General features: G+C 34.6%; 1 protein-coding gene across 1 annotated transcript in view; it reads left to right on the top strand.

The window, feature by feature from the left end:
- LOC115881579 (glycine-rich cell wall structural protein) overlaps positions 1 to 10,405 on the top strand; it is a 35,211-nt gene extending 24,806 nt beyond the window's left edge. Inside the window, exons 6-8 of the mRNA XM_030899122.1 lie at positions 2,305 to 2,431; positions 5,238 to 5,291; positions 9,904 to 10,405. Coding sequence (XP_030754982.1) covers positions 2,305 to 2,431; positions 5,238 to 5,291; positions 9,904 to 9,974 — 252 coding nt within the window. The 3' untranslated portion in view covers positions 9,975 to 10,405. The remainder of the gene's footprint in view (positions 1 to 2,304; positions 2,432 to 5,237; positions 5,292 to 9,903) is intronic.
- Positions 10,406 to 14,815: the final 4,410 nt, after the last annotated feature.

The raw sequence follows: 14,815 nt of genomic DNA, 5'->3' as shown, positions 1-14,815 counted from the left end.
GTGGATAAGTGTGAGATGACCTTTCTTGAGAAACTGATACATGTTTACGTATTAAGCAAACGGATTCAAATATAAATAAGGAAGGAAGAGTCAATATTTTTAATTTTTTAAAAAAGTCCCGGCAATGAGTTCTGCTGTTTAGTCCCAGTGAATATCGAACAGCTCTCTTCTGGAGCCTGAAAATGCTGTCAAATTGAGTCGCACAACACGTACCCCAGAATGGAAGGGCATACCTGAGGTGCGACTTAAAAAGTGCATAATAAACAGTTCTAGCCACTGACAAGCTAAGCTCCTTAGAAACAGACCTTAATGCAAAACAGGCAGAGCTCAATTTTTTCGACAAAGCTTCGATATGTATGTCCCATTTCAGAGAATTGTGCACAACAAGCCCTAAGAATTTTACAGATTTGACGACGTCAATGGTGGTGTTGTTAAGTACAAAAGGCTGCAACGAGTTTTTATACGACAAAGCTTTAGTTTTAGAAATGTTGAGACTCAGGAGGTTCGAATCGCACCAAGATTTAATGGTGATTAAGTCATTTGATACAATCCTATGAAGTGCCGTGATGTCCTTGTTGCTCCAAGTGAAGCTAGTGTCGTCCGCAAAAAGACATATTTTGCCACTGATGTTTATGTTAGCAATGTCGTTAATAAAAAGAAGAAACAAAATAGGGCCTAGTACTGAGCCTTGTGGTACTCCACATTCTATTGGCTTGCTAGAAGACAACGAGGTATCCACCCTCACAAGTTGACTTCTGTTGCTCAGATACGACTTAAACCATTCGAGAGATGATCCCCTGAACCCATTGTGCTGCAGTTTATTAATTAAGATCTTATAATTTACACAATCGAACGCGTTAGAAAAATCACAGAAAATTGTTGCTGTAGAATGATGGTTGTTTAGGCTGGAGTAAACTTTATTAAGGAGGGAGTTCACATAGCGTCATTTGTGGACTTGTTGCTTAGAAATCCAAATTGATATTCAGTAAGTATTTTGTACTTAAACAGAAAAGATACCAGCCTTCTTTTAACCAACCTTTCTAGGATCTTAGATAGCGTTGGAAGGAGTGCAATTGGGCGATAGTTAGAAGCTTCATCTTTGTCTCCTCCTTTATGCAGAGGAATGATTATTGCCGTCTTAAGTCATTTTGGAAAAATACCATTTTGGAACGACATGTTTATTAAAGTTGTTAGGTGATTCAGAGTGCTTTCTGGCAGATTCAAAAACATTTTTAAAGTTAGCCCCTCGGTCCCAGAAGAGGATTTATTTTTGATGTTATTAATTGTACTGCGAAGCTCTTCTAAAACTACGGGCGAAAAAAAGAAACTGTGTAAGTTTACAATATCATTAGAGAGATAAGAAAGTGGATCATGAGGAGGACATATGGTATTAGTTAAGTTTTTCGCTACATTTACAAAGTAATCGTTAAGGTTCTCAGGTGAGGTAGAGATATTGCTAGACGAAGAAGCTTTGTTTCTCAACTCATTCACAATAGACCATGTTTCTTTAGCAACATTACCAGAATTGACTATTTTTCTATTATAATAAAGGTCCTTAGCGGCTCTTATAGTCTTATGATAAATTTTTCTGTATAGTTTTATGTAATTGTGGAAGAAGAGACTGTCTGAGAATTTTTTTAAGTGAGATAATGAATGCATATTTTTAGAAGATATGCGTAGACCTTTAGTGGTCCAAGGTTTATTATGCTTATTTTTTATAGGCCCTAGACTGGTTAATGTTTTTACGAAAATAGAAAATTCGGTGTCGACATCATAAGAGCTAGTATCCCAGTTGGTTGTTTTACATAAGTGACTGAACTTTTGAGTATTCTTTTCTGAAAAAAATACGGCATAATTTACGAGGGGCATTTTTGATTTTGAACTCCATCGAAAATTCAGTTAAAACTGCTTCATGATCAGAGAGACCCGAGCTAAAGACGTTGCAGGCGATGGAGTTAGGATCAAAAGGTGACACAACATACTCTATTTACAACATAGTCTACTATATTCGCGCCAATTCGGCCAACGTATAGATATGGTTGATTAAATGGTCAAAGCGCGCATAGAAATAAGCATAGCAAACAAACTGGGCGATAATACACTTCCACGCGACTGATTAGTTGGTTAAATTAAAGTGGTCGATTTAGACCATCAACCTATACAGGGTTAAGTCTAATTGATTTTCTGTGATAGGTTATTCAGTAGATTGTCTAGCCGGCAACAAATAAACAGTTTGGAACAATTTTTTATAAATACCACCGTTGATTTCAGTTAAAAACTAACTAATTTCTTTGTTGTTTTCAGAAAACCGCCGTTGGTGGTGGTGGTGGATTCGGAGGTGGCGCTGGAGGTGGATTTGGAGGTGGAGCCGGTGGTGGATTTGGCGGAGGAGCCGGAGGTGGCGGTGGATTTGGAGGTGGCATTGGCGGAGGTATGTATTTCAGAACATAATAAATAAATATAGTGAATGCCAGGAGCAAGAAGCAGAAAGTAACATCATATAAAAAAGAAGACATTCCATCACAACACTGGAAATAGAAGAAGAATAATATATTGGGGACTGCTAATACTAATACACAGCTCAGGATCTGTACTACCAGAAATCGACAAGAATTTAATAGAATAGAGTACATAATAGATATGGAATAAATCCAATCATATTCAAGTCTAGAATGCCACTTTATTTAAAGAAGAAAACATTGGACCGATCAGTGTACTACCAGTCATGAACTATGTATGCGAAACCTGGAAACTTAAAACGGACATTATAAGGAAGCTGCAGGTCGCACACTCGATGGAATGAAATATGCTGGGAATAACCAAGAAAGACCGTAAAAGATTAGAGTAGATACGACATAAAACCCAGGTAATACATGTCATCCACAGAGTCAGGTGGCAAATAGGCAGGGCACCTGCCAAGAAGGACGGACAATGGTCAACATTGGATGGATGGATCCAGGGGTGGATGGGCCATATGGGAAAACGGGAAAATTCCCGGTGGGCCGCTGGAAAGATGGGCCGGTGGGCTGGCCGCCGGTCCCGATCAGAGCTCAAAAAAAGATTGGATTAACAAAATTTAAATGGTTAATCTTCTAACTAAAGTGACGTAAGATTCTTAGAGCCTCAATAACTAACTAATCAATTTGCATCAGTATAATCGTCAGTTGCTTTTAAACATAAAAACCAATTTGTAAAATAACTATTGTAAGATGTCTCTGAGACACTTATAATTTTAATAAACATCTGTTGTTTGTTAATTCGGTTTGAAAATTTTTGTTATACAAGGTGACTTTATAAGTGCAAATATTTTCAGGGCTGGTAGATCTCAATAAAAGGAACATAGTATATATTCTCTTTACCGTGTTTCAAATAAGTCCAACCGAGTTATTAAGGTTTGAAAATTAAAAAGAAAAGATTTTTTTTAAAAAAAAAATTAGCCACTTCAATTTTTCGGTATTTGCATCCCTTTTCGTGCCGTAATATCAGAGATTAAGAAACCGTGTATACCGTGGGAAAATTTGCGGTGATCAGGAAGTTCTAAAAAGTTTTCTAAAATACACAGGAAAATTTAAAAAAAATGCATGATTTTTATCATCTTTCTTTGCAAAAGAAACCTCATAAACGTGTTCTTGGGGTCGAAATATACCACCACCGAAAATATTTGCATTTATTTAAGACTCACCCTGTATAGTTTTACCACTATTTTTTATTAATAACTAATAAATATGACTGACTGACAGCAGAAAAAAGAATGAATAGCATTAGGTAAATTTAAATAGTCTCGATCTAAGTGTATACTAAGAATACTGTAACACGTAGATTGGCAACTGGGGACCTCGGTGCAATATTTTTCGAGCTCCCCTTTGTAAAAGATTGACGAATTTGACGCGAACTCTGCGGTTGGCAGAGAAAACATGTGATGGCTATCTCTACACTTCAGCAGTCTAAATTGTTGTTGAAAATGTTGCTAAAATTAATTTACTAAAAATTACTGAGCCAGCAGAGAAGAGTTAAATAAGGTTTAAACTAGATTAGAAAATAAAATATTATGAATATTATGGACTGTAACATAGCTCAGGACACATTTATGTCCACTGCCTAGGTCTTGTTCTTTTTCGTTGTCATGGCATTATCATATAAGATGCCAAATGCAGAAATATATAGGAAAGTGATAAGAACTAATATAATAACCTAAAAAATGCAGCAGTTTTAATTTTAATGGCGACCGCGGTTCATTCAGTTAAAAACACGTATACACGACGAGGCTGCTGCTCTACCAGAAAAGAGAGAACTTCTTTCTACATTGTGTAAGAAAGTATATACCTGAAAAACTAAAAACAATGTATTTTACAAAGGATTGGGCCAGCTGAACTGAATGAGTCAGGAAGTCTTAAAGTTTTTCAAAATCGTGACTCAAAATCGTAGCCTATTCAAGATCAAATTACCTTTATCGATATAATGGAAATAAAGTAGTAGAACCCTGTAAAATTGATCTTTGTGAAAATTTGATCAAGACAATTTCAATTTTTTTAAAAAACTGGAGGCAAAAGAGCTTTTTTTGTGTGAGCGAAAAACACCCTTACTTATATATTAATAATTAATATGTTTCTTCGTTATGGCCATTTTGTTTTTGTGGATTTGGGCCGGTTGCTTGTTATTCCCGGGCCGGTTTCCACTTCCCCATCCACTCCTGGATCACAAAAATTACAGCATGATGCCCACGTAGATTTAAGAGACCTAGAAGAAGACCAAACTTGAGATCGGACCGGGATATTAGGAAATTAGCAGGGATAAGTTGGGCCTGCATAACCAGCAATAGACAACAATGATTCCAATTACAAAGAGATTATATAAATATGCGAGGGAGAGATCATTGGAAATAGTTGAATAAGTTAAAATGCAAAAAATTATGATGATGAATATGTGAAAACCATTAATATATACAAAAATGTTATAAACAAGAAATAAACGGTAAAACAGAGAAACAGTATTAAAAAACATAAAAATAGATAAAAAAATAATATTAATAAGAGTGTTTTTTATTTTTTGGCAATATTTTCTTGATCATTCTTTTTTTTCTTGTTTATTAATGGTTTTTTACTTATTATTTAGTGTTTTTTTCTGTCTGACGTCACTTCCCGCTCGTTGCTTCTGGAATAGAAATCCACTTCTTCTTCTACTTGAACTACTAAAAAAACTTTTACACAAAATAATTAATTAAAATATATTTTTAATAGGTGACGGAATTGGAGGAGGCCATGGAGGTGGCATTGGAGGTGGCATCGGAGGAGGTAAGATTGATCTCCTTAGTTTTTCTTGTACATCGAACGATTTTCGAGAAAAAAAAATTAATCAATTACATTGCATACCGTATGCTGCATCGGAATACTGGACATTCCCATGTAATTGGCTCCCTTGTTAATTTTACAGCCGACTGGTATATAGGTTTTTAAATATCTGCGTATGCTGAATATTGAATTTTGAACGAGCCGATTTTAAGTAATTTAAGAAAAACTGTATCTATATTTAAATTAACACTGAACAGGTAACAATGAAAAATCAGGTAACATGCAAATGCCAACGTACCTTAAAGCCCCGTTCTCGGAACTATGAATTTTGTACAAATCTCATTGGTTCATTTGACATGTCGATGTTACGGTTAAGGTCCGATGTCCGGTTAATGTCGACATTACCCGGTTAATCTCGAGAATAACATACAACAAAACAGCCAAAAACGTAAACAAAACCAAACATTAACCTGTTAATGTCGACATTAACCGGACATCGGACTTTAACCGTAACATCGACAATACAAAGTTCTGAGAACGGGGCTTAAGTATGGTCATCCTATAATTTTGTCAATGTCAAATTGTATTCATTATATTTTCTAAACGTTAGACTTTTGCTTCATTTGAACCATTTTTAAATTACAAAAATACATTTCGGGGACACTAAGCGTAGGTACTATAATGTAGTAATGTTTAATGCTTATCGGCTCTACCAAAAATGTTCAAATTTGGCTTGTGTTAGTTAGGTTAGGTCATAAGCAGACCTTATGGTAATATACAGTTTTTTAAGAAATCTATTTACGATTTAGCTGTAAAATCAGGAGTAAAGCCAATATTTGAACAGTTCTAAATTTGTATGCGATTTCCTATACCGGGTGTTGCATCGTCGAGCGGGACATAGGAAATCCCATGTAAATTTTAATGGGGTCAATTATTGGCTTCCCTAATTATTTTAGAGAATAATTCTATTTAGGTTTATTGAAGAGCACTAAAACCCACATTCAAAAGAATAACTTTAGATATTTTTGATTAGCCCGTTTACGAGTTATCGCCAATTTATTTTTAAATATTTCTCCTTTCTTATGGCCCTGTATTTACTTATGAGCACAAGTCAAGGTTAAAGATAACTGTCAAATGAAGTTGTCATTTCACAAATTTATCTATTTAGTGTTATTATTATTATTAAAAACTCATACCTACATCGAAAATATTAACCATGAATTACACTACCGAAGAAAAAGTATTGATGATTAAATGGTATTATCAAGGAAATAGTTATCAAAATGTGTCGGACATGTTTGCTGCTCTGTATCCGAATAGACCGATACCTGGAAAATCTACAATCGCAAGGAATATCCAGAGATTTGAGACCAAAGGTACCCTAATAAATAACTGCAGATGTGAAGCAAGGCAGGAACAAAAAGAAGATGCAAGAAATGATACCGACTTGGAAGTTTTATTGTGCGTGGAAGGGAACGATGGAAAGATCAGCACAAGGAAACTTGAGGATGAAATAGATCACACTACAGCGTTTCGAATTTTGAAACGACATAAATACTAGTCCTTCAAATATGAAAAGCCCCAAGAGCTATGAGATGGGGACGAAATACGGCGGCAGGCGTTTTGTTTTGATATGATGGAAAGAGCAAACACGGATAGGGAATTTTTAAAAAACATATGTTTCACTGACAAATGCACGTTTACCTTAAATAATGAACCCAATGTTCAAAATTATCGATATTGGAACAAAGAAAACCAACACAGGTTTGTCGAAACAAGGACGCAATATCCACAGAGAGTAAATGTTTGGGCAGGGATATTCGGACACAATATTATTTCTTACGTTAAATTTAAATGCAGAATATTATTTGGAACTACTCGAAAATCATATTTTACCTGCTTTACATGATGCCGCTAGGGAAAATCAGAAAGTTTGGTACCAATTGGATGGCTGCCCGGTACATAGTACCCTGGCTGTTCTGGAATATTTAGACAACAGTTTTAACGGAAACGTTACTGGTCTAAATCATACAGTAAATTGGCCAGCAAGGTCTCCTGATATTTCGCCAAATGATTTCTTTCTCTGGGGCCATTTAAAAAACAGGATATACAAGGATAAAAAATACCCAAATCTAGACGAGTTAAAAAATGCTATTTCTCCGAATGCAATAGAATTTCAGTTTACCAACTAGCGAATGTAAGAAGAGAATTTTATGATCGCCTGGGTTATTGTCTAGCAGTCGTTGGAGGAATATTTGAACATCTTCTTAAATCCTAAAATTCAAACAATTTAATAGTACCTAAATTACTAAGTTATTGAATATTGTAATAATACTATAATTAACCTTGTAATTGATTACTTTATTTTACGTTAATTCATATTAATTTTTATTTATAAATATATCTTTAAGATTTCCGATGTAGGAATGAGTTTTCAATAATAATAAAGCACTAAATGGATAAATTTCTGAAATGACAACATCATTTGACAGTTATCTTTTACCTTGACTGGTGCTTATAAGTAAATACAAGTCCATAAGAAAGGAGAAATATTTAAAAAGAAATCGGCGATAACTCGTAAACGAGCTAATCAAAAACATCTAAAGTTATTCCTGTGAATGTGGGTTTTAGTGCTCTTCAATAAACCTTAATAGAATTATTCTCTAAAATAATTAGTGAAGCCAATAATTGACCCCATTAAAATTTACATGGGATTTCCTATGTCCCGTCCGACGATGCAACACCCAGTATGTTTCCAACGCGGATTGGTTTGGCACCACCTGGTCGCATACTCTTTTTCTCATTATTTCAAGAAAATAGGCCTTCAAATACGAATACTTGCATTTTTGATATGAGTTACTTGGAAAGATCTAAAAACGAATTGTGAAAGATACTTTTAAATCCGCCTCCGAGAAGGGGTGAAATAAAGAAATAAACTTATTTTTTCGAAATTTCGGAGAAACTGTAAGGACTGGAAAAAAAGTTTAAAAAAAGTGGTAGAGCGTCCAATTTTACAGAAATGGTTTCTATATTTTTTTTGCTCAGATCAAAATATAATAATATAACCGAGATATGGTGGCTAGAAGCGAGGGGAGGATAGTAGAAATTTTAAAAAAATTATAAGTTGCTGAAAAATTCATATATTTAACATTTTTATTCAATTTGCTTTATCCGAAATTTCTAAAAAATAATTTTATTTATTTATTTCGCCCCTTCTCAGGGGTGAATTTAAAACAATCTTTGACAATTCGTTTTTAGATTTTTCAAAGTAACTTATATCAAAAATTCAAGCCAAACCAAACTTCTTATTTGAAGGCCTATTTTCTTGGACTACATACTACATGCTTTATTTAAACACATTTAAACTTTGACGAAATAACTTTCTGCGATTTTTTCACATATTTGATATGACTTCACTGGGTGGTTAAGCACTGAAAATTACTTAAAAGCACGTTTTGTTAGTGACCCTTAATTAGAGATGAGCAAAACTGCGATTCTCCAATCGCAATTTAAACTGCGATTGCGATTTTTAAATCCCAGCGACTATAACCTGCGATTGCGTTTTTAATATTTAAATATTATACTAGGTATATATAGTTAATAATAATCAGTAGTTTGGTTTTTAATTTTTTTTAACATCTGCAACACAGTATAGGTATGAAAACTTTATAGTATATGCTGCAACTGATTGGCAACTAAATCTAATTCTTTACCCAATTCTTAAAAAATCTAAAAGAATTATTTTTTTAACATTGCTGACCTTTATAACTTTTTTAATTTTTTCAGATAAAAAAAATATTTGGTACGTTGGTATATGACATAAATCAGGATTGATTGATGTATTCAATTGATTTGTATTCAATCCTGTTTCACCATAAGTAACTATAATTTTTAATTTTTTAATGATACCCTCGGTATTTTTCAAGGTATTTTTAGTTTACGTTATTTGATAGAAAAATACATGACATTCTAGATTGAAATTTAAAATACGATTTTTTTAAGCGAAAATGTTAAAAGTTTCAATATGATATGCCATTCTATTCAGAGTATCATTTTCTATCGAATAAAGTAAAAAAATACCGAGTTAAAAATCAAAAGTTGTAGTAATTTCCGCTAAAAAAAAAAGTGTCCAAAAATAATTGAATACCGTCAATTAATCCTTATTTATGTCGTATACTAACATAAAAAAGTTATAGAGGTGAACCACTATTGAGAAACACCCGGTATATTATGATCGTGTAATATAAATATAAATAATATAAACATAAATAAATATAAAAAATAATATCTTCTCTATCAATAAATAATATCAGAGAAAAAATTCAATCACAGTTTACTATAACGACAAAAGACCACAAAATTACCTTCGCAACAACATTGCTATCCGCAACTCCTAAAAATTCAAACTCGAGGATAGAAATCACAGTCCCATTTTACAAAAATTACAATCGTAGCAAAAAATCAAATCGCAGCAATATCGCAAATCACTAGTAATACTTGCGATTGTGATTTTAAAATCGCTGCGATTATATCGCAGTCTGCGATTTTTTGCTCATCTCTATCTTTATATTTTTTATAAGATTCTAAAACTATAATGATTCATATTTATTTTCAGGAATTGGTGGAGGCAGTGGCGGCGGTGTATCCTCCAGCTACGGCCCACCCGGAAAATCCGGTGGCTATTAAACCCCATCAACGCAAACGTGACCTTGGGTGCGCGGTGTGGCGGGCGCCCCTGACTTATCGGTCTCTTCACCCCCTCCCCACACAAATCGTACGCATCACTCATCGTTCATTATGACCCGTAGGAGATACAGGGACCCCATGGGAGCGCCCCCGTACCCCCAACCCCCCATTTTTTAGTCAATAGTGAGCCTTTAAGTATTTTTTCTCATTTTTTTGCTTGATTTTTTCCGGCGTGGAAATTATTCGGCAACCGCTACGCCACTGGAGCTTCAGCCACCCCACTTCGCGTTTTTAAGACTTCGATTGGTCGCCGTATGCCCGTATTTTCCCTTTGCGAGGGAGGGATCGGCTGGGGCAGTGGCGTATCGTGGATTTTGTACATATTATTATAATTATTCGTGCAGTGTGTATTTTATTGTGTATATTTTATATATAATATATTTTTTTATATATATTTTTGTATATTTCTGTGAATAAAATACGGTGACAAATAAATGTATTTAAAAAAAATATATAGTTTTATATTATTTTATAATGACAGTTGGATATAAATGATATTTATTAATAGCAAGATTAATTCTTTATTGCAGAAATAACAATACAATAATTATTTGCAAAAAGAACAAAAAACAATAAAAAAGACAAAGTTCAGTTCCTATCATGTGAACCAATTATTTCTAACCTATTGTTATATAAATAATTACTCTAAAAATACAAAGATAGAATATTAAATAGATATTTTATTATGTTCTTTATACAGGGTGAGTCCTAAATAAGTACAAATGAGGCGTCAAGTAGCAAAACCCGCCTTATTCCACAAACGTTGTTAGCAAAAATTGTTTTAGCAAATATTTGAAGCGTTAATTTACCAAAAACGTGTCCATTGAGTGCTGTCATTTTATATATAAATTTTTATGGGAAATGTCATCGATCGTCATTTTCTAGCCAACTGGACGCCGTTTTTCTTTTTCGATCATACGGTATTTGCATCCAACAACAAGCAAACTTGATTTATTAAATATACAGTACGTCTGTCCGTTCTGTAGCTACGGGGTATCCGTGAGAAGGGAAACGATATTCTCTCGATGTTTTTCGTAAGAAATTAGACGACGTGTCCCACCAATAAAAATTCGACAAATTTGCAAGTAGCCAATAAAATGAGTGGGCGGAGCGATTTGCGGTGACGTACTCGTCAAGTCGACGTATAAAATATATTGCTGTTTATTTAAATGTTTTTTGTCCGCATTCCTTTCATAGACACAGATCCAGCAGCCGAACTGTACTATTTTATTAAAATTAAGTAAGGATTTGAAAAGACGCCAGTAGTTATGGTATTATACTTGTGTAAAAAGCTTAGGAAAAAATGCGGGATTTGTAACAATTATGACAATAAAAAGCAAATATACATGAATAAGATAATTTTGCTGCAGTAACGCAATTTATTGTAGTGAATTTTATATAGGAACGGGCAACGTTTACTGCAGTTTGGGATTATGATTATGTAGATTTCGGGATCCACTATTAATATATGTCATTAGGCCACTTTTTTAAAAAATGGATAAGACAGGTTTTGCAACTTGACGCCTCAAATATTTTCAGGGCTAGTAGATTACGATAAAAGAAACATATTTTCTCTTTAATGACGTGTTTCAAATAAGTCCAAAATAATCAAGTTGTTTTTCTTTAAAATAAAAAAAAAACATTTTTTGCTTAGATTGTGGGAATCCAATTGCCATCATCCATCATCAAGATATTACGTATTTAAACTAAAAATTTAAAAAAAATCTTATATCCGTGTATCGGGAGCTAATAGTCCCTAATATGGGTTTTTAGACCAATCTAATCTGATAGATCAAGTCTGCGGAAGAAAACTGCGTTTGCTCATCACTACTGGGACTGGGCTTGCTACAATGTACAAAGAGCACAGACAAAGAGTATTAAGATATTCTTTGCTTACTATCATCACCTTTCCATCACGGTCTGCTAACGACATCTCTCCATAATATACGAAACGACCAACGGTAGATTTCTATAAGAGATTTCTTTTAGTCTATGATGAACAGAATCTAGAGATAGCGCTCTAGACGTCGAAAATAATATATTTATTTATTTATTTATCGTATGGCTCATACGTATGCAAGAAAACCAGACACTTAAACATAGACATAAAATAAACTACAATGTAAATGAAAACATTACAATGTAAATATAAAAAATAACAAGTATATTATAAAAAGACAACATAAAAAACGAACACTATATATTATCACCTTGATGCCCTATCCATTCCAAAGCTGATGGAAAAGCCTCCAGAAAGTCCCTCCAGTCTTCACCATAAGCGCGTAGGTTGCACTCTCTAGTTATGTGATGGATGGTTTGGTGAGGGGATCCACAATCACATTCTGGGGAAAGTATTTTTCCCCACTTATAAAGGGAATCAGCACATCTTCCATGGCCAGAGTGTATCCTATTCAAAGTTGACCATGTTTTCATGTTTAGATCGGTACCCGGTGTCTGGCAATAGTTTTTTGAACCAGGAGTATAGGTGCGCATCGGCTATTTCTCTCCATAACTGAAGCCAATGTTCTCGATAATTGTAGTTCCTGTTTTTTAGTTGTTCAGCAGTTCGCAAAGGTGGATTCCTCGACTTAAGTCTATTCACCTGTAAAGCAGGAAGTGTTTCATGAACAGGTAGCGTTGGGGTAGCTATTATTTTATCAAATTCTCTAAGAAGAGCTTCGTTTCTGCGTAGATTTGGAGGTAGGATGTTACTCAGAACTGGAAGCCAGTAACTAGGTGTGCAACTGATTGTCCCTGTAATCAGCCGCATGGTGTTGTTCAGCTGTCTGTCTACGAGATTTTTGTGGTGGCTGTTCAACCACACGGTGACACGGGTGCACAATACTCTGCCACACTGAATACCAGACCAAGGGCGGAGATCCGAAGTGTAGTTGCTTTTGCACCCCAAGAAGTACCACAAAGTTTTTGTATAATGTTGTTTCGTGTTCTGATTTTCCCAGAAACATTTTCTAGGTGTTTTCGAAATGAGAGTGTACGGTCTAGAGTAAAATATTTTGGATATTTGTTATTACGCAGAGTGGTGTTACCAAACTGGACGCTTATTTAAGTATTCCCCAGCTTGTTATTAAGATGGAAGGTAGCCACTTCTGTCTTATTTGCACTGGGTTGAAGTCTCCATTTTATAAAATAGGCATTCAAAAATGCGAGATCCTTTGTAAGCGTTTCTTGGGTTAAAATAATATAGAAGGATCTTTCTGGAATCCATTTTTGTGAGTAAATAGTCTACTGTATTTTTTAGTCATGTAATTAGCTAGTTAAGTGTTTTTTTATCGTATGTTTAGGGCAACGACCCAGCTACGTCGAAACACCGGTTCCCATTAGAACACCGAAGTTAAGCGACGTAAGGCGATACTAGTGGATGGACGGGTGACCGGTTCGAAACTCTGTATCGTGCTGTTGTCCAATAAAGGCAAAAGTGTAAAATCTATTGACACACACTGCCCATTCACGCCGGTTCGAGGCCGGATGAGATCGGATATCTCGTGAGTAAGAGTCGATTTAGACACTTGCCAAGTCGGTAGGCCATTGACCGTGATATGGCTGAGGACCGCGGTTCGGATTCCGCGTAAACAAAGTAGACCCCGTCCAAATTAGCCCTGGCAGCAAAAAGGAGACGTTAACTGAAATATTTACTTTACTTTACTTTTATCGTATGTTTAAATATAAAAACCAACAAAATCCGTAAAAATATAGTCAAAAAAAAACGGCGTCAGGGTTCGCTTGGAAATTAGGATCGTTGTTATTTTATATCTAAAATTATATGGCGAATGACATTGATCGTCGTTTACAGGCAACCTCGACTCAGTTTTTTTTTCGATTATACTGTATTTGTACATAAGATCTAAGATTATACATATGATTAATATGTTTCGTTAAAACTTTGTCAACTAAAATATATAATTAAAGGCAAATCCAAATGCAACTTAGTGGGTGTTAAAATCCCGATTTTACAGTATCTACAAAATAGTAATAGTACGGAATTTCCTTGCATTTATCTACTTATGTCTGTATGTCATCATCTTCAGCTTATTCAACCATTACCAATTATGGTGTAGCCTCCCTCACATATAGGGATAAAATCTTTGTAATTGGGCCCGTTGTTGTCTACTGTTGGTTATGCGGGCCCAAGTTATCACCGTTAATTTCCTATTCACCTATATTTCCCATATCAGGTTTAGTCTTCTTCTAGAGTTCTTAATTCTCCGTGGGTACCCATGCTGTAATTTTTGTGGTCCATCTGTCCATCCTTCTTACCAAGTATCCTGCCTATTGCCACTTGAGGGATTTGATTCTGTGGATGACATCTATTATCTCTGGGTCTTTTGTTGCATCCACTCTATTTTTTTTTTTTTCGTTCTTTCTTGGTTATTTCCTTATTCCCTTAACTGGAATTTCGTTATAATGTCCATTTTAAGTGTCCATGTTTTGCATGCATAGGTTTTTGATAGTACACATTCGTTGAATGTTTTCTTCTTTAGATTAAATGGCATTCTAGAATTGAATATGATTGAGTTTCTTTCATACTTGGACTTCATGCTAACTTAATTATTCTGTTGATTTCTGGTAGTAGAGATCCTGAGCTGTGTATTACTTGTTTCAAATATATATATTCTTCTACTATTTCCAGTGTTGTGTTATTTATTAGAATGTCTTTTCTGTCTACTTGTTAGTTGTACATTACTTTAGTTTTTGCTAAATTCATTTTGAGACCTTCTTTATTGCTAGCTGTTTTAAGTTTGTTAATTTGTGCTAGTAGTTCT

This window comes from Sitophilus oryzae, unplaced genomic scaffold (genome assembly GCF_002938485.1).
Source record: "Sitophilus oryzae breed Bouriz unplaced genomic scaffold, Soryzae_2.0 scaffold_172_pilon_pilon, whole genome shotgun sequence".
Lineage (NCBI taxonomy): Eukaryota > Metazoa > Arthropoda > Insecta > Coleoptera > Curculionidae > Sitophilus > Sitophilus oryzae.
The sequence above is the reverse complement of the archived record's forward strand: the minus strand, read 5'-3'. Positions and strand labels throughout refer to the sequence as shown.